Source organism: Opisthocomus hoazin, chromosome 24 (assembly GCF_030867145.1).
Source record: "Opisthocomus hoazin isolate bOpiHoa1 chromosome 24, bOpiHoa1.hap1, whole genome shotgun sequence".
Taxonomy (NCBI): Eukaryota; Metazoa; Chordata; class Aves; order Opisthocomiformes; family Opisthocomidae; genus Opisthocomus; species Opisthocomus hoazin.
Window position 1 is genome coordinate 3,544,493 of NC_134437.1, and position 27,498 is coordinate 3,571,990.

At 49.3% G+C, this 27,498-nt stretch overlaps 1 protein-coding gene across 2 annotated transcripts; it reads left to right on the forward strand.

The window, feature by feature from the left end:
• The first annotated feature begins 4,478 nt into the window (after positions 1-4,478).
• TBCEL (tubulin folding cofactor E like) lies at positions 4,479-27,021 on the forward strand. 2 transcript variants are annotated; one of them, XM_075442662.1, is made up of 9 exons: positions 4,479-4,562; positions 8,148-8,297; positions 10,660-10,799; positions 13,886-14,067; positions 15,135-15,391; positions 18,133-18,259; positions 18,712-18,828; positions 21,641-21,753; positions 23,898-24,066. In XM_075442662.1, the coding sequence occupies exons 2-9, from the start codon at positions 8,165-8,167 to the stop codon at positions 23,972-23,974; spliced, it is 1,146 nt and encodes a 381-aa protein (XP_075298777.1). In that variant the 5' UTR covers positions 4,479-4,562; positions 8,148-8,164; the 3' UTR covers positions 23,975-24,066. The 2 variants fall into 2 exon arrangements, with proteins under 2 accessions (XP_075298777.1, XP_075298776.1); XM_075442661.1 differs by lacking the exon at positions 21,641-21,753 and having other exon boundaries at positions 23,898-27,021.
• Positions 27,022-27,498: the final 477 nt, after the last annotated feature.

Sequence of the window (27,498 nt, forward strand, 5' to 3'; positions counted from 1 at the left end):
CACATGGGTGCCATGCTGTGCTGCGCGGCAGAGACGGATCCAGGCTCAACCAGAGAAGGGCACTGGACATAACTCCTGCCCACGTTCCCCCTTCTTGCTGCTCGGGCTGGGTCAGCGAGTACCTGGCCTTGCCATGGCACTTCCCAATGCGTGAGAGGCCACAGTGGGAGATGAGAGGAGAGGTCGGGGGCTGGCACAGCAGATCACACAGGGATTTTGGGGGAGTGTCACCAGTGTGGTGGGTCAGCTGGAGAAGAGCGAGCCTGCTCAGCTTCATTCAGCACCATGTGCCCAAGTTTGGGAGAGCAGCTGCATCGTGATGGAGAGGGTGAGACAGCAGCCAGCTGAGTGAGTCTAGCGCCGAGTGTGTGAGGTTTGATTTGCCAGATGTAATTTGATGGCCAGTGGTACCTGAGAAAGCTGCCTCTATCTAATAGTAGCCATCCAGAAAATGAAATCAAATGAATAAAAGGCTCAAGGTCCATTAGGTCCCGTGAACACGACTAGCAATTGCCAAATTATGAAAATCCAATAGATCTTCAGACTGCACCAGGAATGATTTTATTTTTTTAATTTCTGCATTTGAATGTGCAGTCTGAATTTCTGAAGTTGAAAGCTGCATTGTTCCTAGCTTTTGGCTACCGATAATATTTTAGAATTACGACCGTGGAGTAATGTTTCCTCTAAAAGGTAACTTCAAGGTGCGTTAGTCTCAGATAATTGACAGAGACCGAAGAGGTGATTTGGGAAGCGCTTAGGCGGAACCAAAGATCTTAGTGAATTGTTACCTTAAATTAATGGTGTAGTGAGAAGCTGCTTGGAGTTGATTAGCTGGCAGGAGTTATAAATGAAGTTGGGCCTTAAAGTTATTAGCCAAATATCTACGAGACAGTGCTGCTATGGATTTATATGCCAGCGTTACGTCTTAAGGGGCCCAAATGTGCAGTGTGCTCTGGGTCCACAGGATTTCCCTAGCTGCGATGGGTGCAGAGCGCGCTCAGTATCTCTCAAGATTGGGCTCTTTAGCACGCTGGAGCTCAGGTTAGGCCAGCGTGGCTAACAGGATTCACACCTTTAGCTCCCTTCTTAATCCCCAGATGAAATGAAAGGTCTTCTCTCAACACTTAGTAAATCTCCAATTTTATTTCTCGTTATTAAATCATGAAATTGGCCAAAAATGTTTAAATGAAGTGAAAGGAAGAGAGATTTGTGAGAAAATTGAAGTCTCTGAGGAACTGAAGAATAATCTCCAAGGATGAAGAAAGCTGCGGTTGCCAAACCCATAAGCAAAAGGATCAAAAAGCTACGGAAAAGAAGTAGAAAATTGCATATGTTTCAAATCCTCTCCCCCACCCTCCCCCCAGAACCCCTGGTGTTTTAAATGTAGGGAAAATTATTCTGATAAGCAGCAGAGTCTACCAGATACTCCTTCCTGTGCTGCTCCCGTTCTCTGTGTGTGCGACCCTGAGAAATCCCCTGATCTCGGTGGGTCCGTGTCCCCACGTGCGACAGTGACGCTGCTTCCCTGGGCTCAGCAAGATCTGTCACATGTTATTAGCGTGCGTTGGGAATTTATTGGGTTTAGGTGCCTCACTCCAACTAGAACGAGGCTCGTCTTTTTTTTTTTTTTTTTTTTAATTAACATAGTGAGTAATTAACTGTTTGATTTTTCACAGACTCTGTTTGATTCTATGTCTGAGGTAATTTTTGAAGAGTGCATGTGCTGTTTTTCTTGCCTCTGAAAGATCTGCTCCAGATCAGATGGGAGTGACATTAGGGGACTATGTGGCTTGTATTCTGGACATTAACAGTGGTTCCCTTCTGGCCTCAGTCTGTACGAACCCATGAACCTGCTCGGACCCTGGTAAGTGCCCCCCTTGACGGGGGGTGACATTTATTTGTGGTGCATTAGAAGCACAGGTAACGGGGGAAAGATTGTGATAGGATTTTTTTTTTTTTTCGGAGATGTTTTTATTGCTGAGGTTGATCAGGTCCAGCTCTAAAAGTATGAAAATAACGAAATTGGGTTTGGATTGCTCTGTCACCTAACATGGACATGTTGCTTGGGTGAATGCCTCTTAAGTGGCACTTGTTTTGCGTGTGTGTGTGAGAGCTCCAGCATGGATGAGTACCCGTGGTAGCCCCTGTGCGACCAGACAGGGAGGAAGCAAATCGAGAGGTGACTCCAGTTCCCATGGCCTGTTTAATCCTGGAGGAGGTGGTGGTGGGAAGGAGGGAGTCTGCCAGGGAGGGGACAGCCAGGACGGCCAACGCTAGTAAAAGCTTCAGCAAACAGACACTTGTCTGCCAGGGAGGAGTAGACTGAGACCTATCAAACTTCTTTCCCTTGAACAAAGAGAGCCGAAGGATGATAAGCACGTTCAATCAGCACTAGCTTGGGCTGAATTCAAACTGGCCCCCAGAGGTGAAAGACTATACGGTGCTAACAATTCCCCGACTTGTCTGTCTCCGTACAAATGGTCTTTAATTTAGGCCAGGGGATACACCGGTCACTTTCTCACACTTGCAGCACTGACCCAGCGGAGGTTAACATGGACATCTGGTGTATCCAGCTGATCTGTAACCGTAGAAAGCAGAAACTGAAATGTATTTCAAGTCAAAATGTAGCCTGCTGGTGCCAGTTACCAGCTAAAGTATGCTCTGTCTGCCTTCTAGCAACTAAATAGCACAGGTAAGCTGTGCCAAAAACATGAGGATTGTTAGTAAGAGTGTAGCCTCTGAATGCAATGGAGGTCTTTATCTCCCTGAAACAGATATGACAAGCGTTGGGGGGGAAGGAAAACCAAACGGAGACAAAGCTCTCTCCGGAATGTATTAAAAGAACGAAATAAGCAATTCAGAGCAGGCGGGTAGATGTTTCTTTATGGAGTGTTAGCAAGGCAATGTTCATCTGTGATGGCCCGCATAGGAGCAAAATAAAACCAATGTTGTGTCAACAGGGTAATAAGAAAGTACACCAAAGTGTTTTTCTCTCGGTTAAAGGGAAATCAGGCCTGTGAAAGCCATGCATGTATTTCAGCGCTGACAGCTTGGGCTGCCAGTGCTGCGCTGGAGGGACTCCGGGGACGACAGGGTGACGCACAGTAGACTTAGAAGGAGATAGCGCATGGGATTTGGGCCGTGCCACCTGAAAACCCTGAACCTGTAGTGGCAATGGTAGGATTTGCTCCAGGATGTACAGCAGTAACATGAATCTTTCATAATCGTGCAACAGGCAAGGTCTGGCAGTCAGTCACTCTGTCCCCACCAGTGTCTTGAAGATACGTCCCCGATGCGTTATTTAAAAAGCTGCTGTGTGTGAACCAAGTCCCAGCACCAGGAAGAAGCAGGGAATGAGGGACAAAGTAGCTGAATTTTAGGGACAGTAATAGTCTGTGGCACCTCTGATTAAGCCCAATGCAGCTTTTAGCGTTGCATTCGGGGCTTAGGTAATGTGCTGATGGCTCTAACTCTGCTAGTGGTCTGCCCGAGGCTCGTTTTACTTCTTGGGATGGGTATTTTCTGCTGACATATCCTTAGTCAAACCGGCTTAGCTCTGGGAATCCCAGAACTGTCTCCTTGGCCTAGCACCGAGTTGTCTGTCTCCTGCTTTAGTTTCCTGACTGTAAATCTGTGGGTCGGTCCAAAGGGAGGCAGGAAATGCGTGGCAGAGCAGGAGTTAAACCAGTCTCTCACCCCCCTGGCTGATGCCGAATGCACTTTCTTGTCCTCCACCTGGCTGGCACCCACAATGCTGCCATTGTGTTCTGCTGCCTCGGTGGAGCGTGCATAAATCAGGGGTGTGTACGCAACAGGGTAAAGTCGTCCCGACGATGTTACAGGCTGGGGAGAGTGTGTCGATGCACCGCGGCTATTCGGCCGTGACTAGCGCGGCTCTCCTCAAACGTCACTCCCTGCAGCAGGGAGGAGAGGCCGCGTTTCAGGCGGTTTCTGACCCTTGCCATGTAATCCCGGCCAGGACGGAGACGGGGAACGGGGCAGGCTCGTCGCTAGGCAGGTTTGTCCGCCACGGCCTTGCTCCCTGCATCATTTACCATCCTTGCTTCCGAGGCCGGGACCAGCCGGCACTGAGCGAGGGAGCAGGAGAAGAAGGGGCACACCAACGCGGGGCCAGGCCCCGCCGGCCGAGGGGCGCAGCTGCCGGGCAGGGGGATGCAGGCCGGGCGCCACTGCCATGACGCAATGGGAACGGTTTGCAACGGTCCCGTGGCCCGTGCGGCAGGGGCCTCCCCTCTGCCCCCGCCGCGGTGGCGCTGGGCCGGCCTGGCGGCCGGCCCGGGCCCGGGGCTGCGGGAAATTCGTGGGGCATGCGTCATCGCTCCCTCTCTGACGTCACCGGTGAGGCCAAGTGACATCAGAGGGCGCGGCGCGGTGCATGCCGGGCTGCGGGAAGGCCAGGCCGCCGGGGGCGTCCTCGTCCCCATGGCAACCGGGGCGCCTCCGCCGGCCGAGCCCCCTCACGTGATCGCGGCCGCTCACGTGATACTTGGCCGCCGCCGAGCCGCTTCCGGGTCAATGCGGGACGCGGCCGCCGGGCCTGGGTGAGCGGGGCCGGGGGCGGCGGGGGGCGGGCGGGACCCCGGCTGTCACCGACCGTCACCGGCCTCCCTGGTGCCGGGGCCGGAGAGGCCGCTGTCGGCGCCGGGGGGCGGCCCGGGGTCCGGCCCGGCCGGGCCGCGTGAGGGCAGCCAGCCAGAGTGGAACGTTTGTGGTCGAGGCGGCCGGGCCGGGGGAGGTCTCCGGGGGTTCGGGGCCCGGCAGGCGGGCTCCCCGCCGAGGTGGCTTTTCCGGCAGCCCCGGAGGGCATCGCTGGTTCGGTACCATCAGGCCAGAGTCGCGGCCAGGAGCGTGCCAAGTGGCATGCCTGGCATCGCTCGTGCGGCTCCCGATCTCGTCGCCGCAGTCCCCGCTGTCAGCGTGGGCCGCTGCCAGAAGCGTGGTCCTGCGGCGGGTGAGCAGGCAGCTGTGCTGGCTTGGATGAAGCCCCCGACAGCGTTTGGTGTGCACGGGCAGCTTGCCCCGGTGGCTCAGGGGTCAGTCTGTCGACTCTGATAGTGTTCGCTCATCTGTCTCTCAAGATCGCTTCCAAAGCAATTTCCCTGAATCGCGGCTTAGGAGAAGGACATAGCAGCTTCCTTTAGACAGTTGTTTGTTGGGTTGCACCCGCTCCTTACGCTTTGTTTTTCTCATATACAAACATGTCACAACGCGTTTGGTGTGTCACTGGTTGGGACCTGCTCTGAAGGCATTTGGGTGGCACTGGAATTCATTAGGATGTCATTAATGATGTAATTCTCCTGAACAGGCACTTGTTCTCCTCGTAGACTTATAGCACCGAGATAGAAATAATTTTTTGTGTCGTTTCTAGCGTTCTCCTTGCACTTCACTCATCAGCTGCCGCAGCCCGCTGGGTTTCCCTCGGGTCTCAAGTCAGGGTCATGCTTTTCTTTGCAGTTACGTGCCGTGTTGTATGTCACTGGGGCCAGAGCCTTCCAGCAGAGCGTTTAAATATAGACAGCAAAGACTATTCATTGACATCTTTCAAAGACCGAGCAAGTCTTTTGCAATCTGTGCTGTTATTTAGAAAACACGAAGTTATTTTAGGATATGAATTGTTCCTTGTGTCATCAGTAGGAAAACACTCAGAAGTGCGCACCTTGCAAATCTTCCTGTCCTGCCCTTGTACAGACAACATTCACTTGAAGTGTGTCATGCCTTCATTGCATATGCTGTTAATCCTTGCTCTCAAGCAATCGTCGTGATTCAGAGAAGCCACGTGCATGACGGATGATTATAGCGAATGTGAACTGTGACGAGAAGGGAAGCGGAAAAGGTGATGGCCCACTGCCTGACGTTTTTGTCAGCTGGCAACGGCGTTGGCTTGCAAAAGTAAAGCTTGAGAAAGATAATGTTTGTGATTCAAAGTTGTTGAATGTAAATGTCATTTGGGTTTTTTCTGAGTTCTGGATTGCTCTCATACTGTATCTGGAAACACAGGATTGTGCCTCTAGTGTGATGTTAAGGTGACTTTCTCCTGTAGAATTTCCAGCTGACGTTAGCTCAGCAGATAAAGAGGAATGGATTTGACAGAACAGCAACAGAAAGCTTTATACCTGGGGGAGTTCCAGAATTTCCAGATCAGGAGGTCTCAATGTGCATTTAGAAAGTAGTATCTGTCTGTCCTGCGGTACTAAGCTCTAAAACCACTCTGGAATGAGACCTTCCAGCCTAAAGCCTTGGCTGTCGATGCAAGTTGTGCCTGTAGCATGCGGGATGTTTTAGCGTTAAATACCTCGTTCCTAACGCAGTCTTTGATTTGAGGAGGTCTTTTGCAATTCTAGGTAGACTAGTGGTATGAAGGGAAGTTAGAGAGATGAATCAACCAAGTGGTTGAGGGCTGAAAAAGTTGTGGGTTTTGTTTTTTTTTTTTTTAAGTAAGGGCAATCCTTGAACTCTCTATTTGTGACGTGTAAGCTTCATATACAAAGTAAAATTATAACAGGCTTCAGCCGACTTGCTTCATATTATACCAAAGTCCTTTGTAATAGAGGTGTTCTGGGTAGTCTGTTCATGAAGAAGCTCGTTTAAAAGGTGATTCTCAGCAAAGGGAACCTGAACCTTAGGTAAATCCCTTTTGCTGAGGATTTTATATCTATTCTTGCCTGTAATAAATCTAAAGGAAACTTTACGGCAGCAGACAGAAACTTTAATTTGTCATTGGTTAGCAACATACGTGTGGCCCCAACATGAACTCAAAAGCATGGATTTCCACCAGGAGGCCTGGAGGGGCAGGTTTATGTGCAGAATGTACGTGTCTGTGTGAGCTGGGTTTTGCCAGTATACTCGAAAGGTAAAGATGCAATACTTAGTGTAGACACTGCTCCATGACTAACTGTACGCTGTAAGAAATCTGTAGTTGATTCCCGCAAGTTTGTGCCTCGTGTTGTTGGAACAGGCGGATGTGGCCGTCTCCTCAGTCTCCGTGATGGGTAGCAGGCTCTGCTTTGGAGTACAAGACCTGTGTGAAATGTGGGAACAATGTGGTTCGCTTTCTTTGTGCATATGTCAAGCTCGACTCCCTTATTACCCAGAAAAGCACGTGGCGAGGCCTTTTTCCTGTGCTGTTCTGTTCTGTGACATACATAGATAGCAAAGGCATGTTTATCTTCCAGATACATTAAGCAACTGCAAAATTGATTTGGCAACACTTGCTTTTTGGACTGGCCAAACGATGCACTCATATGTGCTCGAGAGTGTTCTGTGACACAGCAGTTGTGTTCTAATTAGAAGTCTAGGTTTGCAAGCGGGACAGAAGATCTGTAGTTCTTTGCAAATGTCAGAGGAGAAATTACGATGCTCTGTTTGAGGCCAAAGCTTGCTTTGAATGAGCCACTGCTGTCAGTGAAAATGAGAGCCCTGAGATATCCTGAGTGAGCCTACTATCAAATTCGAGTATTTCCATGATACCAGCTGATGGAATTCTTACTAGCAGAGGGTGTTGAGCTCAGTGCTTTTTATAGCATTGGCCTGATGAAAAAAAACCCACCACCATACTCTGTTTAATGTTTCTTTATAAACAGTTACGGAACCGTGGAGTCTTTGTCTTTTTCCGATTTTTTTTCCAAACCCAGAAAGCTGATCTTGACTGCAAGTCCTGAGTTAGAGAAGAGGGAAGTTACGGGATGAAAACACCTGTTTGAGCAATGTCTTACTCATAAACAGCTCTTTGCTCTTTTCCTCCTTGCTGCCCTGGAAACATGCCTGAGAATGTGAATATCTCACAGTCCTCTTGTGAGGCACAGAGGTAATCTTTGCAGCCTGAGGCATATTGGGAACTGTCCTAGAAGAGCACGTGGGGCAAGGAGGTCTTGTACTTGGCCTGTGATGGTACGAATGAAAGCATGTTTGTGTAGCTTTGGCGCTCTGTTTGGTTTTGCTTTCTTTTCAGGTGATGTTTTACTGTAATCTTGAATTTGAAATAAGACCTGGTAGACTAATCTGTGGTTTGGAAGTACAACCCGTGACCCGGCTGGTCACTTACCATCCTGTGTTCCCAGGCACCACTACTGGAGGTGATTATTAGTTTCTGACTGTGTATATGCTCTGGTTTTTTCTGCGTTAACTAGAAGTCCAAGAAGGGAGCATGGACCAGCCCAGCGGAAGGAGTTTCATGCAAGTTCTTTGTGAGAAATACAGCCCTGAGAACTTTCCGTACCGTCGTGGACCTGGTATGGGGGTGCATGTCCCAGCAACTCCGCAGGGTTCACCTATGAAAGGTAGGGTTCTGGTCTTTCTGAGCGTCTGCGGGGTTCTGGGTGGATCAGTTTCTCGGTTGTTCTTGCTTATGTTGAAAGAAGAATCGCCCCGAATTGACCAGAAGAAGAAACATCATGATGTATTATAACGTGTTTCTTACTGAAGAGCTGAGAGACTGGAATCTAACCAAGACATCAAGCTGATCTAGTGACCGAATCGGTTGCTGTGAAAAACAAGTAAGTGTCCCTACCCCTGTTACTGCCAACGTAACAGAGTCAGCATCCTGTCAATGAAGGATGGAAATAAGGCCCTGCGCAGTGCTGAGTTTAGAGGGTTCAGCAGCCCCTGGAGCTTCTTTTCCTCAGACCGGTGATGCTATTTTATTAGTGGCTGCAACAACATGTAGTTTGACAGAGATGGCTTAACAAAGATACAACACTTGTTCGAAATTGGAGATTGGTCCACATGCTAGTGGTGTCACGCGGTGCCATCAACTTGTGTCGGTGCCTGCAGGTGCGGAAGGAGTCCGGTGTACACAGGAGCAGACCATATTTCAAGGCAAGCGATGAGTCGTTGAATCTCCAGTTAGGCTTCTTTGGTGACAAGCGACTCGAATTTGTGTTTTACTTTGTCTCTCTTCTCAAGCCATCAGGTGCTCGCTGACTGTGCTTATGCTGTCCTTTTGGAGAAATCCCCTCTCTCTGTTGCTTCTTACCTTACTGCCTTGAGGGACTTTCAGATAGATGTGTGTCTGGAGCGCTGTGCTGCTCATGTATGTCCCTGAGCCTCCTAAGACTCCAGAATCCGTGTCATGGTTTTCTGCTCTTTGAACTGGATCCATCGGACACCCTGTAGTTTTCCTTCACGTGCTGATGTTAGCATTTGGTTCTCGGTTTGTATAGAGGAGTCTGAGATTCACAGAATCACAGAATGTTCGGGGTTGGAAGGGACCTCTGTGGGTCATCTAGTCCAAGCCCCCTGCCAAAGCAGAGTCACCTACAGCAGGCTGCACAGGACCTTGTCATGATTCACAATGATTCACATTTATTGCACCAAAACGGCCTCTTCTGTGTGTAACCTCCTGCCGATCTTGATCTGTAAATGTAGTCTAAATTTCCGCCAGGTCAATTTGTATCATAACCGGCCCCAAAGGGGAAAATAGCCATGGAAGTCAGCTGGATGAAGTTTACAGTAACTGACTGTGACAGAGGAGAAAAAAGGGCCTGAGTTCAGCTGAGGATAAAACGTACCGCGTGTCACTCAAAATTAACACGGACAGAAAATTGGCCTGATGGAATATTCAGTCAATTCCCTCTCTCTTGTATGCGAGCACCCGCTTACCTGAGCTGTCCTAAAGTGTGTCTGAGACATGACTTACAAGTACCTCATACTAATTCCCAAAGTATAACACTCTCCTTTAAAGAAGGCGAACGCTAATGAGCCAGGAAACTGGAAAACTCAGATCGCTCCTGATCATTGTCTGCCGCTAGCCTCCCTTTCTAGTGGTGCAGCTGTCAAGTATGAAAGAGAGAGAAAAAGGGCCACCTTTTTAGGAAAAGGCTTGTTGTCAAATTTTAGCAGGTTTTGGTACTCCATAGAGGTGGGAGAGCCGTATTGTATGTGAAAGAGTGTAACACTGATGGCTTACCTTGCTTAAATGCAGATTTCTTGTGTGGAGTTGGTTTTCTGTTACAAATCCACAGCTTTTGACTTTGTCATGTTTTGGCCTTAGCAAATCAGGCTGTGACTGAGCCCCAAGTCCTTGTCTGTGAAACAGCCAAGGGAATGTTTACCTGTGTGAGAAGGAACTAGAGCAAAACCGGAGCAGAAACAGAAAAGGCAGAGTAGAGACCCAAGTTCTTCCAGGACGTAAGAATGCTAAATGTTCTACACTGCTGAAAAGGGAGAGCTTAGAAAAGGAACGTTTGAATACATCCTCGCTGTTACTAACCCCAAGTACAAGAGGATACAGAAGTGACTCTCTGCAGCTAACGGTCCACATAGTCCCGTATCCTATCTGCAGTAGCAGATGCCTGGGGAAGAGCGTAAGTTTTGGCAGGAAGTGATATGAGAGAGGCTATAAACTGCAAAGGACTGTCCCGTCCTCGCTGCGATGTGGACAGAAATGCCTGTAGTAACTAAAGAGCACTGATACCGAGTGGTACTTCATGTTTAGACACAAGTAGGCTTCTTGATTGACGTCGGTCACTTGTCATGAAATCCGGGTTTATCCTGAGATCTTCAAACATGCGTAAATTGTGGAATTACTGGTCGGTTTTTTTCTTTTGCTGAATGTCATGTTTGTGTGTGCTTGTTGTTACCTTCTGTGACTAAGCAATGCAATTCTGACCAGAGGGCATGTTTTCTTTTTCCCTGTTTCAGATCGCCTCAACCTTCCAAGCGTTCTAGTACTGAACAGCTGTGGCATAACCTGTGCAGGGGATGAGAATGAAATCGCCGCCTTCTGTGCTCATGTGTCTGAGCTAGATCTTTCTGACAATAAACTGGAAGACTGGCATGAGGTAAAATGGTTACATGCGCATCTTTCTGAATAACGATGATGGCTATTACTATGACTGCAAACGCATTGCAGGCTGTAAGAGTACTTGGCTCATTTAGAATAGAGGTATTTTCATTTTTTGTGGCTTCTTTCTCATCTGTGAAGCTGATGCTTATTTACTTTGACAGCAATAGAGCAATAAACGTGATGAATTTAATCCAGTTGAGCACTTCGCTCCATTTAGCTCATGACTTACGATCTTGGCCTGTAGGTGACAAATATATGTATTTTGTGTTGATCATGCAAAATACCAGAACGGTCACTTATAATATAAAGAGGTTAATGAGCAGTGCAGTTTTCACAGACGAAGAACCGAGGAGGTCTGAGTAATGGGAGTTGATTCCCAGCTTTGCCACCAATTCTGTGATGCTGGGCAAGGTATTTATTCCCTCTCCACATTCGTTTCCGTATCTTCAACACAGGTTTAATAACACCTCCAAGGATATTTCTGAGTCCTCGTGAATTAATGCCAAATGCTCTTGTAAAATCCTCTGAAGTGTTCGGATGAAATATGCTGGGTAAAAGCAATCTAATACGAGTAAAACAATCGCAATCTGTTCAAGTGTTGTTAACAGTTCCTCACTGGCTCATGCTCTGCTTTTATGGTAGTAGTTATTGTTGGAAATGCGTGGAAAAGAACAGGATATGCCACACAGAAATTATCATGTGTTTCTGCTGCAGTGTTTGCAGAAGTGTCCCAGCTCTGGCACAGGGTGCGCAAAGTTAGAAGCGGGATAGGTTTCCCTGTTCCTGTTATTTTCTCGTGACCCTAAAACGTATTAGCTCAGCGGGTGGCAGAGAGCACTTAGGCTCGTCTGTTGAGAATAGAGCCAGGGAAGATGGTTTTGTACTGAGGGCGTATCTGCTAAGAACTGGGATGGCGTCTCCTGACCCATTAGGCACCCTCCCACAGTAATGAGGTGCTGCCTCTCCACTCCCTGCTCTGCCTCTTACTCTCAGTGGGGCTGACCTCGTGTCTGGTGAGCAGCTGAAACAGCTGCACAGACACTGGTCACTCGCAAGCTGCGTGCCTGCACCCTGCTGTTTGTTCACTCTGTTTAGGCTACCCCAGACGGCACAATTTGCTAGCTTCTGCATGAGCTGCAGCAAAGCAGGATATGAAAGGCTTTCCGAGTACTTTGGCCCCTTCCTCTGAGACAGGAATAAGTTTTCATAGCCATCCGCAACAGATAAATATGTAATCGACTCCTAAAAACCGCCAGTGATGGGGATTCCAGATCCCTGGGTAGCCTGCTCCCGTGCTAAGCTAATCACCTCATAGTCTAGACTATGTAACGCAAGTCTCCTGTGCTGCAATTTAAGCCAATTGCTCCCTGGCCTGCTCTCAGCAGGCATGGAGGAGCATTCATCTCTGTTCCTTATATGACAGGCTTTTATACCCACGAAGAAGAGCTTTCGTGTCTCCTCTTCCTATTTTAGTATGATGCCTAAAAAAAATCCAGTTCTTCCAATTGTTCATCATAGCCCATTTTTTCTAATTCCCGTGTAGTTTTTGTTGCTCTGATGTCATTCCAGTTTGTCTACTCCATTCCTAGGGCATAGTGCCCAATACATGCCATCCCTTAAGATGAGGCTTTATCAGCGTGATGTGAGGCAGACTAATCACCTCCAGCATCATGTATGCAACGGTTGAATTGAAGCTCCGCGCGAGACAATTGCCCTTTGCTAGCAAATGGGTCCTGTTATTGACCTGTGTATGACATGATCTGCCCCATCTCCTCCCATCCCAATCGCTTGGTGGAGCGGACCTCTCTAGCCAGATGTTTTCTGACTCATAATTGTTTTCTGGATGAGTGTCTTTTTCCCTGAACGTTAGCTCTTTGACTATCCTTGAACCAAACTTCCGTCTTACAGGTTTCAGATGGCTTTGCTTTGGCCTCTAGTGTTGTACTGCAATGTGATGGCAGCCTTTCCCACCGTAGTATCCCCCACAGATTAAGAAAACACATAGTGTGTGATTATTCTGGTCATTGAAAACATAACGAGTAGTATTCTGCTAGAACGCTCCCTCGGTATGTCTGCTGGCTTTGTATTGAACTCTTAACTTACAGTGGTATCCCAGGCACTGTAAGACTCCAGTTTGCCCTTGGGACTGGTGCGCGGGTAGCGTCAGAAGCTGTCATTCCCTTCTGCTACTTCCTACCGAATCAGGTACCCGGTCGAAGAGATGTTCTTTACAAATTGATGCTGCCTGGCTGTTGTGTTCACCTAAATCCTTACTACGCGAGTGCAAATTGGTCATATAAATATCCCGTGTCTATCTGTGTCGTGGCAATATCTAGGCCGGCACCTACCCCGATCACACAGCCCGTGATGTATCCCGCACTCCAGAGCTGTACAGTCATCGTTGCTGGCTTTTCTATCTCTTTCTTGACCTTTCTTCCTTTCCTCTCTGCTACTTTGCCCTCGAGTGCACATCTGTATGCACAAATGGAGAAGGTAGCCCCAAGCAGAGTTACGTGAACATTTGGATTGATTGTAAGAAAGCTGCTGTTTTCATAATAATGGGATCGAATCAGAAATTCATCATAGGTGTACAGTCAGCTTCTATCTTTTGTTTACGTTGGGCAAAATGGTGAGGTTTCCGGCTAGTGGGGAGCAGGGGAAAGCTGAGCAAGTGATCAGAGTACTAGCCGTAAACTCAACAGACGTGCCCGCCCCCTCCCTGTCCAAAGAAGGGTACGGCGTGCTGGCTTCTGTAACGTGCTGCTGCTGAAGCTCGGTGTTGAGGTGGATTTTATGACCTCTCCCAGGAGACCGGCTTTTTCTTATCGCGCTGCTCGGAGAGTGTAATTAAATGAACTGTTGAGGTGAATGAGCAATTAACCAGTCAATCTAGATCAGCGAATAGCTGGAGTATGAATTACAGGTAGTTATCCAGAAGCCTTATTTCTGCCCCCCGTATCATTTCTTTGACTTGGTGATTCCAAAGGGCCCCCTTTTAGGAGATGGGATATTACTGCATAAGGTCCGATTACTGCCTGATATGCGTCACTTTCTTTCTCTTTTTTTTCCCTCCCCACTTAGGTCAGTAAAATTGTGTCCAACGTTCCCCACTTGGAGTTTCTAAACTTGAGTTCCAACCCTCTCAGTTTGTCCGTTTTAGAGAGAAGGTGTGCTGGGTCTTTCGCTGGTGTTCGCAAACTTGTGCTCAACAACAGCAAAGCTTCCTGGGAAACAGTCCACACAATCCTGCAGGAATTACCAGAGTAAGCATGGGGAGATGGGCTTAGAAAGGGGTGCTCGCTGCACGCAGGTCAAGGCTGTCTTATCAAATCACATGGCGAGGGGTGAGAGGGGTGTGAGGATGCAAGCGGGACCAGTAGAGAAGAAGGGAATTTTGGGGGGGGGGGCAACTTGGGAACTGGCTAGGTGAGTGCTTTACATTGTCTTAAAAGCTGAACTTGTATGGCACTGTGAAGCCCGAGGCTTCTCGTCTAAATCTAAACACCGGAGAAGGATAATCACCCTGACGATGCGGGAGGTGACAGGCTTTCCTCCGAGTCAGTGCAGGATAAATGGTGCAGTGCATACCTGTACTAATAGCTATTGAAGGGGGCGCAAGTTGGAGGGTCTGGCCACTTGTCAAGTAATATGTCATCGTGCTTTTCGGTGCAAAAGTGTGCATTTCTGTGGCTTGGCCACGGTCCACCTTGGCAGCGGCATTCTGCTTCCCTGAATGTCCTCGGTGGCTTCATTTTGATAACGGATTCCTCTTTGTACAGCTTTGTAAGTGGAGGTGAAGACAGCAATATATCCTGCGTGGCCAACATACGCTTTCCTCGGATTAGGGGAGCTAGTTTAGTCATTTGAAAACTTAGCAGGACTAAGTACTTGCTGTAATGGGAATCTTTGGCAGAACCAGTGATGTGGGGAGAAAAGGGTCATCCGTGTTGTGTAAAAACACCTTTCTAAATTAAGTGATGAGCCTTGAGAGCAGGTACCAATCACCACTGGAGTTGGGTTGGTGGCTTGTTGGCCACAATAGTGGAACACCGCCCCAAGCAATCTGTTACACAGTTAATGCAGGGAGGCTAGGGCAACACTTGGAGGTGTTTTTCATCTGTGGAGGAAGTTGACGGATGGGAGCAGAGACATAGTCAAAACACTCCGTTTGGAGTGCTCAAAGGTCTTCTCTACACCGAGGACTCAAATCACATGAGACCCGTTACAGAAAGTCGTGTTAAAAGCGCATACGCGTGTCCCTGTGCCCGAGGTGATGGCTACTTCTGTAGGTATGTTGAGATGATGACATGATCTGTCTTCCCCTGTGCAGCTTGGAGGAGCTCTTCCTGTGCCTTAACGACTATGAAACAGTGTCTTGTTCTCCGGTGTGCTGTCCGTCTCTCAAATTGCTCCACATAACTGACAATAATCTTCAAGACTGGACTGAAATTCGAAAATTGGGAATTATGTTTCCATCACTGGACACGCTTATTCTGGCTAACAACAACATCACGACCATTGAAGAGTCGGAAGATTCTCTAGCAAGGCTGTTCCCCCACCTGCGATCCATCAATTTGCACAAGTCAGGTGAGAGCCTGGAAGCAGTATGCTTTGTGTTCTCAGCATAACTGACAGTGGTTGGTCAGGGTCTCTCCTGAGTGGCTGAAAAACACACTTGCTCTGTGCTCGTTGAAACTTTGGCCTTGGTCTGGTTGCTTCTTAGACCTGTGTTAGCAGCCGGTAGCCGGCAGTCGACATGGCGTCTTGCAAAGCATGAGAGAGGCCAGGCAAAGGCAGAGCTGCCGAGCAAGAGCCTAAACCTTTGGGATGGTTCTGTTGCTGCAGCAGAGATGAAAATGCCCCGTGACCTTTGTCCCCATCTATCCTGGCTTCTCGGCAGAATCAAAAAGCTGTCGATAAATGTAGTCCCGACAGACCTATCATGTTGAAGTGCAGTTTCGTAACGGTGCTAATGCAGGGCCATGCAAGCAAACGTGCTGGAGTGCATTGACCTGAAGAATGTAGCATTAGGAGAGGAAAAGAGGCAAGAAATCAACTTGCCCATCTCTGCGGGCTCTACCTGCCGGTTTTGGTAGTTAGTCTTTAGCTGAAAGATGAGTCAGACTGGCAGTTATTCAAAATGGGCTGGCAAAGGTTTTTTACGGTAGTAGTTCCCCTCTGTTTCCTGTCCCTGCCTCAGGTGCTCCTGGCTGCAGAAGGGGAAGTAAGTGTCTGGCAGTGGAGGGGACGCAGGAATCCCATTTGCCTCTCATTCCCTGGTTTATCTTGGGTAGCGTGAGCGTATGCATACATGTGGCATGTAAGGGCTGAGCGTTCACCAGCAAAAGCTGTCTGTCATCTGTGCCCAGTTATTAGAAGCTCACCACAAGTTATGCTTGAGGCTGCTCTTACACGTCAGTCCCAGAGAAATTTCAGCCGGCGCTCCAGAAAGAGAACGAATACTTGCCATATCAGGAAGGGCACGCGTGCACAGAGAGAGGGGAGCTGCAGGATGGCTCGTGAGGGCTGTGACACGTTTGTGCGATGACACGTATGCCAGAAGTTCTTCTGCAGGCGTACTTAATGCATCATCATCTTTTGTTCTTTACAGCTTCACATGCTGTGCAAGGAATAGTGAAGCGTTAGCAAAGGTAGAAGGTACTGTATTGACATGCTCTGCAATGTAAGCATCAGGAATCCCTTTAATAAAAGCTTAAAGCTAAGTAGAGGAAGCAAAGCCTGTTAAGCAGGATTTGAAAGCACTGTCTCACTGAGGAGCAAGTGCTCCTGTGGTAAGTAGTCCTGCGCAGTTGATGCCAGGTGTTTAAGGACGCCGGTTTCTGTATTGCATTTTGATGTTTTGGGAGGTGAAAGTCAAACAGAAATCCCAATGTTAAACTGTTGTTTTGTTGGTGGTTTTTTTTTTTTTGTGAAAGCTGCCACACCCCAAAATTCTGTCATGTGAGGACTCCAAACTAGCAGCTCTTTTTGCAGACTCTTTTGGCCTAGCGGAGATCAGGGATGAACTAAAGGTAATGGTGTCTAGTGAAGTTGTAGCGCAGTGGGGTCACGAGGGGATGAACAGATTTTCCTGCCGAGGCGTATGCCGTGGCTGACAGCAGTTGCTCCTGCAGAGGTGGTTTTGTCTCCGCACTAGCTTGCTCCCAGCTAGGAGAGCTTTTGGCCCTTTCAGAGCACCCTGACTTAGGTCCCGGGCACCCTTTGGTGACATTGTGTCCCAGAGATCAGGTGGAAGAGTTCTGCTCCTGTCACCAACTGCTACTCAGTTTATCTGTAAACGTGGCTGATGCTGATAGCCAGAGGATGGCTTTAGACATGGGTGACCTTGGCAGAGATGTTTTGAGCACCGTGGGGAAAGGAAACTCTCTCTCTCCCCGCCTCAGATTCAGTGTCGCGATACTTCCAGGAGCTTTGTTTCTGCTCTGAAAAAAAGCCCCTTCTTCCGCGTTGTGGTTGTGATTCGGGCTTGGATTTTGCACTGACGGGCTTTGTTCAAATGAGACCCCGATTTTGTTTGAACCGATGATTTTCCTGTTTTTTTTCATTTTGACTGCTGTATGGGTGAAGCTGTTGAATGTCGTTTGAAAAAAGCATTTTTCTGACTCGTGTTGCCAGTGTAAGCTTGTGCAACAGTCACGGGAAAAGCATCACGGTAAACGTTTCCACAGTCACGGCAAAGGGGAGCGATGACAAGTAGTGTTGATCTCACCGCGTAATCAGAGCTGTACTGTTGCTTGATCTTCAGCTTCTTATTTTACCCTCTCTGCTCACCTTGTTATCCTCAATGTCAGGTCTTGAGGGGGCTGAAATTTTGTTAAAGCCTTTGTCATTAAATGGCTGGGATGACCTCTGGGACTGTTTTACCGTTGGGTCGTGAGCGGACATGTGACCCAAGCTGGTCATGTGTGTGAGGTAAAGCCATTTGATGGCTATTTAGTGATGCCAAAGAAGGACAGAAGTCCCGATGTACTTCGGTACTACCTTTATAGATGCAGCCGTCATAACTGATGCTAGTCAGTCCTCAGCAGTGAGGCCAGAGACTGAACGGTCCATAAAAAACGAAGCTCCCTAATCAGCCGTGGAGAGCATCCTGCTAGATTTACAGAACAGCAGGAGGGAATTTGAACTACTCTGTCTTGTAAGCAAATGAAGGAGAGTTTTTGCAGCGCATCGTGAGGAAAAGCCGACTTCTCAAAGCAACAGCAGCTGATGCTCGCCTGTCGCATTTGTTCTTTGGCTGTGTCTGATTATCTTGGATACTCATGTATTATCTATGTTTGTTGAAGCAAGTCTGTTCTTCTGAGCAGGTCTACATTGCTGGGAAGACATTGACAAGTTAAACTCCTTTCCAAAGCTCGAGGAAGTGAAGTTGCTAGGAATCCCTTTGCTGCAGTCCTACACCACCGAGGAGCGCAGGAAGCTGCTAATAGCCAGGTCTGTTGCTTGTTAATTCTGCTCAGCAGAAGTGTTACGTGGTAGTGGATGGCTGGGAGCGGGTAATTGGAGGAAGAAGCTGTTACGAGATGGGGTTTTGTCTGAATTCACTGCTCAGAAAGATTTGAGCTTTTTTCTGTGGCGTAGGAAAGTTGGAGTAGTGGAAATGTGAAGTCGAACTGCCCTACTTCTCAGAGAATTTTTTGAGTCTTATACGTGCCTGTGCACGCAATGCACGTATGCGGCGAAATGTTAATGCTTAGTTTTGAATGTGCGTGGAGAAACTGCGTGGAAGTTGCCCTCTCTCTTGAGGGGACCGAGGCGTAAGCTGCCTGGGAGGATTCTCCTGGTGTTAGTGTTGTGGCACGTAGCTTTTGATGGTGTCTCTCTCGTTGGTCACCCTGTCGGGGTGTCTCTGCTTGCTGACTGTGTTTCTTGGCATCTGCAACCAGGTTGCCATCTATCGTCAAGCTCAACGGAAGCATCGTTGCCGATGGTGAGCGAGAGGACTCGGAGAGATTCTTCATCCGATATTACATGGAGTTCCCGGAGGAGGAAGTGCCATTCAGGTATGAATTCTTTGTTGTGGAATGGAGAGCAGGGGCAGAAGGGCGGCGAGGCAAAAGGAAAGGCGACGGAACAGATGATGTGACACGGGAAATCCGAGCTAGCCGTTCCGTGAAAAAAACATCCCTTGCCTCCATCCTGTCTTGCCTCCCTCAATCTGTTTCAGTTAATGTCGTTATATTAGAGTGCTGTCTGATGACTTGTAGAACCACTTCTGAGTCAAATGTGGTCTGAAAGGGTCCACGTCAAGTGCCATTAAACAACGTGACTGTTCAGTTCATGATCTTCATTGTTTCCTGGCCTCCCTGATAGCTGTCTTCGTAATCCACCTGTGTGTGGGAGTCTCCAAAAGCCAGTATAGATTGTGCGCTCTGGTGCCAGGCCGGGGCGTCTAATTCTCTTGACCATCTGGTGTGTGGAATGTGACTGGCGATGGGAAGCTGTCCCCTCACTTTCAGGCCCGCAACTGCAAGTATGATGGTTCTTCTTTGCCAAAAAAGTATGCCCGATGATCCGTTAATCTTAGTAAACTAATGAACTTTGACAGATGCTGTTCAGGCGGTATCTTCTCTGGGCTGGCATCTGCTTACTGATTCTTAATGGGCTGAGGAAGGATCACGGAACATCAAGCCACTGCATTTATGTACTTTTTGCCCTAAGACCCTCGTGGGCTTTGCAGATGATGGATCGTCATAGCGCTTTCTTTGTAGAAAGGTGGTAGGACAAGAGCGTGTGTGTCTGGGCAGATGGACGGAGCTAGGGACAAACTGAGGTAGAGAAAGTCAGAGGTATGGCCCAGTACAGATGACAAAGGTGCCAAAAGCATCAGGTCGGTGCTTCCCTGAGCTTAACTCTTAGGTAAAATGTGTCTTATTTTTGAAAAGCACTGTGTATGTGACCTGCCTGTACGGTAAGGGCATGGGAGGGCTGGAATGGGGAATGAGGGCGTTTTGTAAGAATACTAATAGGTCCAGCGATTCTAGTATTCCTTAAAAGCATACAGGGGTCAGTTCAGAGGCAAAAGGTACTAACATAGTCAGGGAGACAAGACAGCTGGCGATCCCTCTTGTGCTTTATTCTGAGGACAAGGTCTGGCTTGTAATTTTAGAAGCCCTTGAAGCGGAAAAATTGAAACAAATATTGGAAGCGATAGCAGCAGAGGCGCAGGATGCAGGGAAGAGGAAGGGGAGACAGGGACTGTGAGCTCGTAGTGCTGTGCTCCCAAAGTGGATTGTTATCCAGAACATTTTATTTCTAAGAAAACTGTTGCAAGTCTCTGTGTGTGTGGCTCCAGAAGGTGAGAAGAGCAGGGCAACTGACTCCAACAGCTGCAGCGGAGTCCTCCCCTTTGGCTGACCTGGGAAACCAGCCAGGAGACGGCAAGGCAGGCCCTCGCGCTGAAAGTTGTGTGTTCAGTCGCAGAGTGGGAGGGGAACTAAGGTGCAAGTAGCCCTTTGACCCTGGTGCAAAGAGTGTGCTGCCCTGAGCTCAGGAGGAAGGGTTTGTGCATGGGAGGGAAGGTAAAGAAGTAGCTGGCAGGCTCTGAATCTTTTGCTGCTGGACTTGCATCTCTGGGTATTGTGGCGACAGGTGCCTTGCATGTCCAGGACCCGTATATTGTTCAGAAGGAGACAGTGGGGTATAGCTTTAGACACGCGTGATGACGCTACTGTTAGGATGTGGACTTTGGGAGCACGCTGTGTGCACCCACGTAGTTACACACCACCACATGCGACTGGGGTCGATTTCCAGGTGGGAGCTCATGTAAGAAATTTCTAATATCCCACCCGTCCAAAGAAGCTGGCCTGATCTTGACCAACAAGCTAGCTTTACGCTATTTTGGTAAGATACAGAGGAATTACTTTCCCCTCTGTTTTCTTAACCTTTAAACACTGTTCCTGCGCTTGTCGTGGTCAGTGGGCTCTTTGTCTGAATCCCTTCATCTGCACAGCATTTGCGAGAGACCTGTGCGGCTACTAAAGCGGGTTGTTCTCTTCTGGAGGAGTTGTGTGCTGCTCCAGCTATTTTCTAATGAGGCTGCAGATGGCTGAGAGCATCCCTAGTGCCGGGTTTCAGTTCCTGGACCCGTACGCAGCAGCCCTTGCAGGAAGGGAAACGTGGCATTCTTTGCAGAGGGATTTTTTCTGCGCTTGTTGCTAAAGCTTACTCTTCTTTGCTCCCAAGTCTGGTGTGGTTTCTCCAAAGGTGGTTTGTAATCCGCATCTAATCGGGACACACGCATGTTGTTGCTGAGGGTACGGCATCTGCATTGCAGTGCTGCCTCAAGCGGAGGAAGAAGACACACTTGGGCACAGAGACCTTACGAGTGCAAGCAGCACCCCTCCAGACTGTCGAGGTATAGCGTGCGATAAGCGAACGGCGTACTTTCTCACAGCAACCTCCCTGCTTGCATTGCGTGTCTTTGCGGGCTGCAGCTCGAAGGGACCGGAACGGCAGGGAAACGGAAAGAATAATTTATCTCTCTGGATGTCGTGGGTTAGAAAGGAGCACCGAGTGTACAGTCCAATACTGGCCGTCGTCTTGAGTGACGTCTTTGTGTCTGTGGGTTTTTAATGAGTCTGCTGCTGGTCTGGTCCACTGTTTGTCTGCAGAGTATCAGAGACGCTTTCAACCAGGCTCAGTTCTCCAGCATCCTCTCCTCTGGCAGCCAGCGTCTGCCAGGCTGCGAGGGGCGATGATAGAAGTCTCCAGGGTGCCTATTATCGGGGTGCAAAAGAACCACAGGAGCAGTGTGCCTTCGTCCTTCTTGACTGGAGGAAAGCCAGTCGTTCAGACTCCTAACTTTCTTTGCAGGCTGCAGCTAGCATACAAGGAGCAGGCTGTGAGGCTTGTTCTGCCTTTCCTCAACATGAGACAATTTAAGACAGCATTGCCTGACCGTCTGCATATTTACGGCATGCATTTGGGTAATGTTATCCGACTCGTGGCACTTCTCTCTCTCAGCTTGCTTGAAATTTGTCCCCCTCTTTATACTCTTCCCCCCATCAGCCCCATTCCCTGCAGTTTGCCTTAGTGCGTGAATCGTGGCAGCGCTTCTGGTCAGCACGTGAGAATTTGTCGCTGGTCTGCAGCAGAAACCGTGCCGCAAAGAAATCCTCCCCGTCGGTGACATATTGACTAGGTTAAGCACGGGGAGCGCATTGTCTCCTCTCAGCACTAATGGCTTTCCCAAATAGGTAGGCCTGATCCTATCACCCAGGTGACTGTGAGAGCAGGGCACCGGCCTGCCTTTTGGACGCTCTGCCCCAGTGAAGGCTCGTTTTGTCCGTGAGACTGGGGAAATCCTAGCGTGTAGTGGCCCTTACCTCATTTCCCGGCAGACAGAGGGTCTGCTGTTCTCCAGGAACGTTACTGCCTTCAGCGGGACTCCCTGGGGTCACCCAGCCTGCCAGGTCCCATCATCTCTCGACAGGGGCCATGACACAGCACCGATCGCATTCAGCTCGGACTCGGAGCGGGAACAAAAAGAGCTTTCTGTACGGCGCAGAGTGGAGGGCCTCTGAAACATTACCTTTTCTCAGCAGCTCTTGCTCTTTGTCATTCAGTCAAATTGTGTTTTGTGTTGCCGTTTCGCCTCTTTCCCAGCCAGGCAGGGGAGGCGCAGCCTTGCCCGATCGGAGCGATGCCCGCGGAAAGCAGCGGGAGGGTGAGACGGGCTTTCCGTCGTAGAGGATGGCTCCCCGGGAAGGGCCTTGCGAAGGACAGCTGGAGAGCTTGGCTTCGAGGGAGAGTGACAGTGGAGTGTGTGGCTCTGCTAGAAAAATTCCCATGTTGTTTTAGAGTAGCTGTGGAGGATCGACTGGCAGGAACTCTCCCGTTTGTTGTCAGCTTCCAAACCGTGCGGCAGCTCACCTTGATTCGGTGATCTTGGTGATCCTGTGCTCAGTGGAGTGTAGCATTTGGGACCCAGATGGCCTCTTGGAAAACAGCAGGAATGTCTGAAAATCAGTTGGGCCTTGAAGCCAGGAATACTGGGAATCTAGACTGAGCGCCGTGTCCTCTGTGTGAGCCCTGTCTTGGCTCTGGCACTCTTTAGTGAAGTGTTGTCACTGGAGCAGGAGGCTTAGAGCCTTGCAAGTGTAGCGTGCTCTCTTTCTTCCAAATCACCGTGCAGTGACAGCTAGGGTTTCTGAAATTGTAGGAGCCCGGTAGAGAGCCTTGCTGCTCAGTTTTGTTCAGGAAGCTGTTTTGAGCCCAGTCAAGGGGAACGTTTCAGGGTGGTGAGAACTTCACCTTCCTCAGCTAGATACCTCCTCCCTAGCTGGACGCTCGCTCGGGTTTATGTCGGTGCCACGGGGGTGCAGCTCAGGGACTGGGGGACAAGGTGACTGGTGTGGATGGGCTTTCCGGGTTTTACGTTCTCCTTTTCAGTACCTTGCCTGAGGCACACTGTGTGTTCCGTGAAGCGTCGTGCTGGCAAGGGAGAAAACAGGACTCGCACCATCCAGGTTTATTCCTAATGACTGTCTGTTCAGGTCGTCAGACTTGAATCCTGGTGGACGTCGTCTCACGTGAGGAGCGTTCAGCTCCCTGAAGTGTGAGAGATGTGGCGGCAAATAAAGAAGAAAGCTGGGGTTTTCCTTTAGTTGCTGCTGGGCAGGAGACTTGTATGGAGGGAGACGTGTGCGGATGGGTTTTGAACGGTAGCACGGCAGTGTTCTTTACTCACGGGAGCCTCATCCATCCTTCCCGCCTCAAGCGAGGTGCTGGTTAAACTGACAGATGTTTTGGGAAAGCCATATGCCAGCTAGTCGCTGACACGGAGGACGAGGACAGCTCATTGCTGTCTGGGTTCTGGTGTTAGCTCTCGTCAAAGAGCTCTGGGCTTTAGAGGAAGCGCCCCTTGGAATCGGCACTTACTCTCTTGTCATCCGGTCACTGTACCCTCCGTGCAGATGTCTGTTTATACTTTGCAACCGTGTAGTGTCTGTGGATAGAGTGGCAGCTAAAGTGGGATGGTGTCATAATGTGAAACAGACGCTGACTTGTGAAATGTACGTTGGTCGTGCGAGCAACTGTACCACAACTCTGGAATTTTCTAATTTTTCAGATATCATGAGCTGGTCACGAAATACGGGAAGCTGGAGCCCTTGGCAGTCGTGGATCTTCGGCCACAGAGCAGCGTGAAGGTGGAGGTTCACTTCCAGGATAAAGTGGAAGAGATGTCGATCCGTCTCGATCAGACTGTGGCAGAATTGAAGAAGCACCTAAAAACTGTAGTGCAGTTGTCCACAAGCAACATGCTGCTCTTCCACTTGGACCAGGAAGCTCCCTTTGGTCCTGAGGAGATGAAATACAGCTCGCGAGCGCTGCATTCTTACGGCATTCGGGATGGAGATAAAATTTATGTGGAGCCCAGAATGAAATAACCTGTTTTGACCTTAGGCGTGCGTGCACGTGCGCACGCGTGCCCCCACACACCCGCACACATGCATCGAGGAGTTCTTGCGAGGTTTTTATTTCGGTCGGTTGGTTGAGGTTTGGTTGCGTTTCTGTAGCAGGCAATTTCGTAGCCCGGAGGGAGTGCCCCGATCCGAGAATCATGCCCGCCATCCACGGCAGGTCACCTTGAGGTGGCAGTTGGCTTCAGTGCGTGCGTTTCAGTGTGTGCAATACCTTGATGTTTTCTTCGATGCTCCGGTATACTCGTGATTTGGCATGAATGGTCAGTCGTCGAAGCTAAAGAATGCTAGGGCCCACAAGGGAGAAGACAGCTCGGTGCAGAATTGGACCTGTTTTTTTCTTTTTCTCAATTTTTGGGTTATCGGCTCCACCAGAGCGCTCTTTGGCCGTGCCATCTGACCTCGGCTCGAGCTTGCTGAAGTATTTGTTTGCAGCTGGGTGCCGTCTCGTAACCTTTTGTTGTGCTCGAGTTCACTGAAAAGATCTAAAGCAGTATTCTGCTTGAATCGGAGCTCAGGTATTTAGTGCATGCACTTAACTCCACTGGTTTGGTTTGTATGAGTGCATAAAATGGGGGACAGACAGACACTCTAATAGAAAGAAACAATTTATTTTTGAAACGCACGGTCTATATCCCTGCTGTCCTATTATGATTTTTTGAAAAAAAAGAAAAAAAAAAAAAAAAGGTATTGATTTCTGTACTCATCTGACACAGTGTCTGCAACCTGTAGCCCTGGCAGTCCGGAGGCGAGGGGCCCCTTGCCGTGTGCGTTGCGAAGTGCAGTTGGGAAGGCGGTGGGTGGGCGTTGCGTTGGAAGGGTTTCTAGAGTAACAGGTCCAAAAGGGGCTGAAGAGCAGATTCCCCCAGGGGCCGCGACGCATCCGCGTGACGCTGAAGAGATCCTCCAATATGCACTTAACCGTATACCGGTTTGTACTGAAAGTGGAACGGCTGAAATTGCTCTCCTGGCAGAGAGGAAGAGTAAAGTTGGTGTTTGTTGCTGTTGCACCAGAAATGAAACCTTGCAGTTTCCTCAGAGACCCCTGTCCGTGGGGTTCCTGCTTGGGGTCCGAACTGGAAGAGGATGGTGAGGGGACTGGAGCATCTGTCCTAGGAGGAAAGGCTGAGGGAGCTGGGCATGTTCAGCCTGGAGAAGAGAAGGCTGAGAGGGGACCTTAGAAATGCCTATAAATATCTGCAGGGTGGGTGTCAGGAGGACGGGGCCAGACTCTGTTCAGTGGTGCCCAGCGACGGGACGAGGGGCGACGGGCACAAACGGAAGCAGAGGACGTTCCAGCTGAACATGAGGAAGACCTTCTTCCCTCGGAGGGTGACGGAGCCCTGGCCCAGGCTGCCCAGGGAGGTGGTGGAGTCTCCTTCTCTGGAGATATTCCAGACCTGCCTGGACGCGGTCCTGTGCAGCCTGCTCTGGGTGACCCTGCTTCGGCAGGGGGTCGGGCTAGGCCTGGGACCCCAGAGGTCCCTTCCAACCCCGAACATTCTGTCATTCTGTGTGATTCTGTGAATGTGTTGGCTCACATGGGTTTCTAGCAGATGAGTAACAAAGCAGCTAGACTCACGTGTATTGTAAAGCAGGTTTTCACTGTTTATCTTGGCTTCCCCCCCCCGCGCACCTCGTAAGCAGCACATGCTGCTGCCTAAATTCGCCCCCAATTTCTGCTGCAGGACAGATTCCCTTTCTTGTGCGATGAAACTCTCCTTGCTTTAGAGCCCGTTTCTCTTTCCCGTGTCCTCCCTTGTTCCTCTGCCCCCCTGACGAGCTGAAGACTTTTCAAGGTATCTGGTTATAAGCAGCTGCATAGAAGTTTTTGAAGCTGTGCAGTGAGGGCTCTAGTTACATGTGAACTGCTGACCTTAATGTGGAACTGCTCCCTTATCCCGACGTGCACTTTCTTTCCCATGATGCTTTCGGCCACATCACCGAGCGCCTTGGCATTCTTGGAGTCGTGTATTTCTCTTCATATTGTACCGAGATCATGGGGCAGGGTAGGATGGAGAGGGGATAAAATATGATCAGGTAGTCTTCGGGTTCAGGATGTGGGGACCGTTTGGAGGGGAGTAGTTCGGTGTCCGGAGTAGCGATTAAAAGCGGGTGGATTTGAGACAAGGTAAATATTTGTGCCTCATCCGCCTGCCAAAAGCGTCAGTCTTCTGGCCCCGGGAGACGAGCGATAGGAAATGGAGCAAGACTCGCCGTAGGTAGCGTAGAGCATGTGGCACGTAGCTGCGGAGCCGTGGTACCCATGAAACAAAAGAGCGGGGAGATGGCGGCAGTGTGACATAAGATGTCGCTTTTTTAAGCTAGAGCTTTACTGAAGATGTATTTTGCATTTGGGCTGCGAAAGGCGTTTGCTGCCTTATAGTGGAACTCTTAAGCCAACACTTCTGTATGATATATACATACATACGCATAGGAAAAATTGTGTTAAATAAGATATTTTGTTATAAAGCAAAGTTTTACGAAGATATGGTTGTTTAATATTAGAAGCCTATTTCTCCCGTTGACCTGCAGTTTAAATAGGTTATCCCTCCGTCGCTGCAGTGTCAGAGGTAAGCGACCGACGGGAAAGTATCTCTGACCTAATCCGATAGAGCAGTAATTGCCTATGTGGGTATCTTTATGGCATTGTAACTGGTATTAATGAGATGTTGTAATTATTGACCAAGTTCCTCGACACAGTTAAGTGTCTCGGTTGCAGAGAAGGGAATAAACGAAGACCATGAAAGAATCGAATGGGATGCTGAAGAAGACCCAGGTATGTGCTTGTAAGTTTGTTTGCCCACAGAAGGTTAGCCTGTCCGCAGAGGGAACAGTGCTGTCACCGCGCTGGCTCAGAACTGTCAGCAAAGCACGCTTTTATTTACGGCAGACCCGGTGGGAACTGGAAGATGGAAGAAGAGAACGCCTACGAGGTCGACAGGCGCCACGTAGCTGCTGGAGATCTGGTGCTAACACCCAGTCCGGCTCCCCCAGTCTGTCTGGGTCAGCAAAAGTCACGATACGAATATCACCGGCCTTGGCACTTTGTCAGGGGAAGGTTGCTTCTGGATGATTTTCTCTAGCCATTCACCTTCCGTGCAACTAGCAGAGCACTGGTGGGGTGGAAACCAAAAATAAAGGTTGGCTTGCGAGAGAGAAAGAGTCACGTCCAAAACCTGGGGACAGTTTGTGCGTCCAGATGGTTGACTTTGGAAAGGAGGGCCAAATGGCACGCAGCTGCTGTGG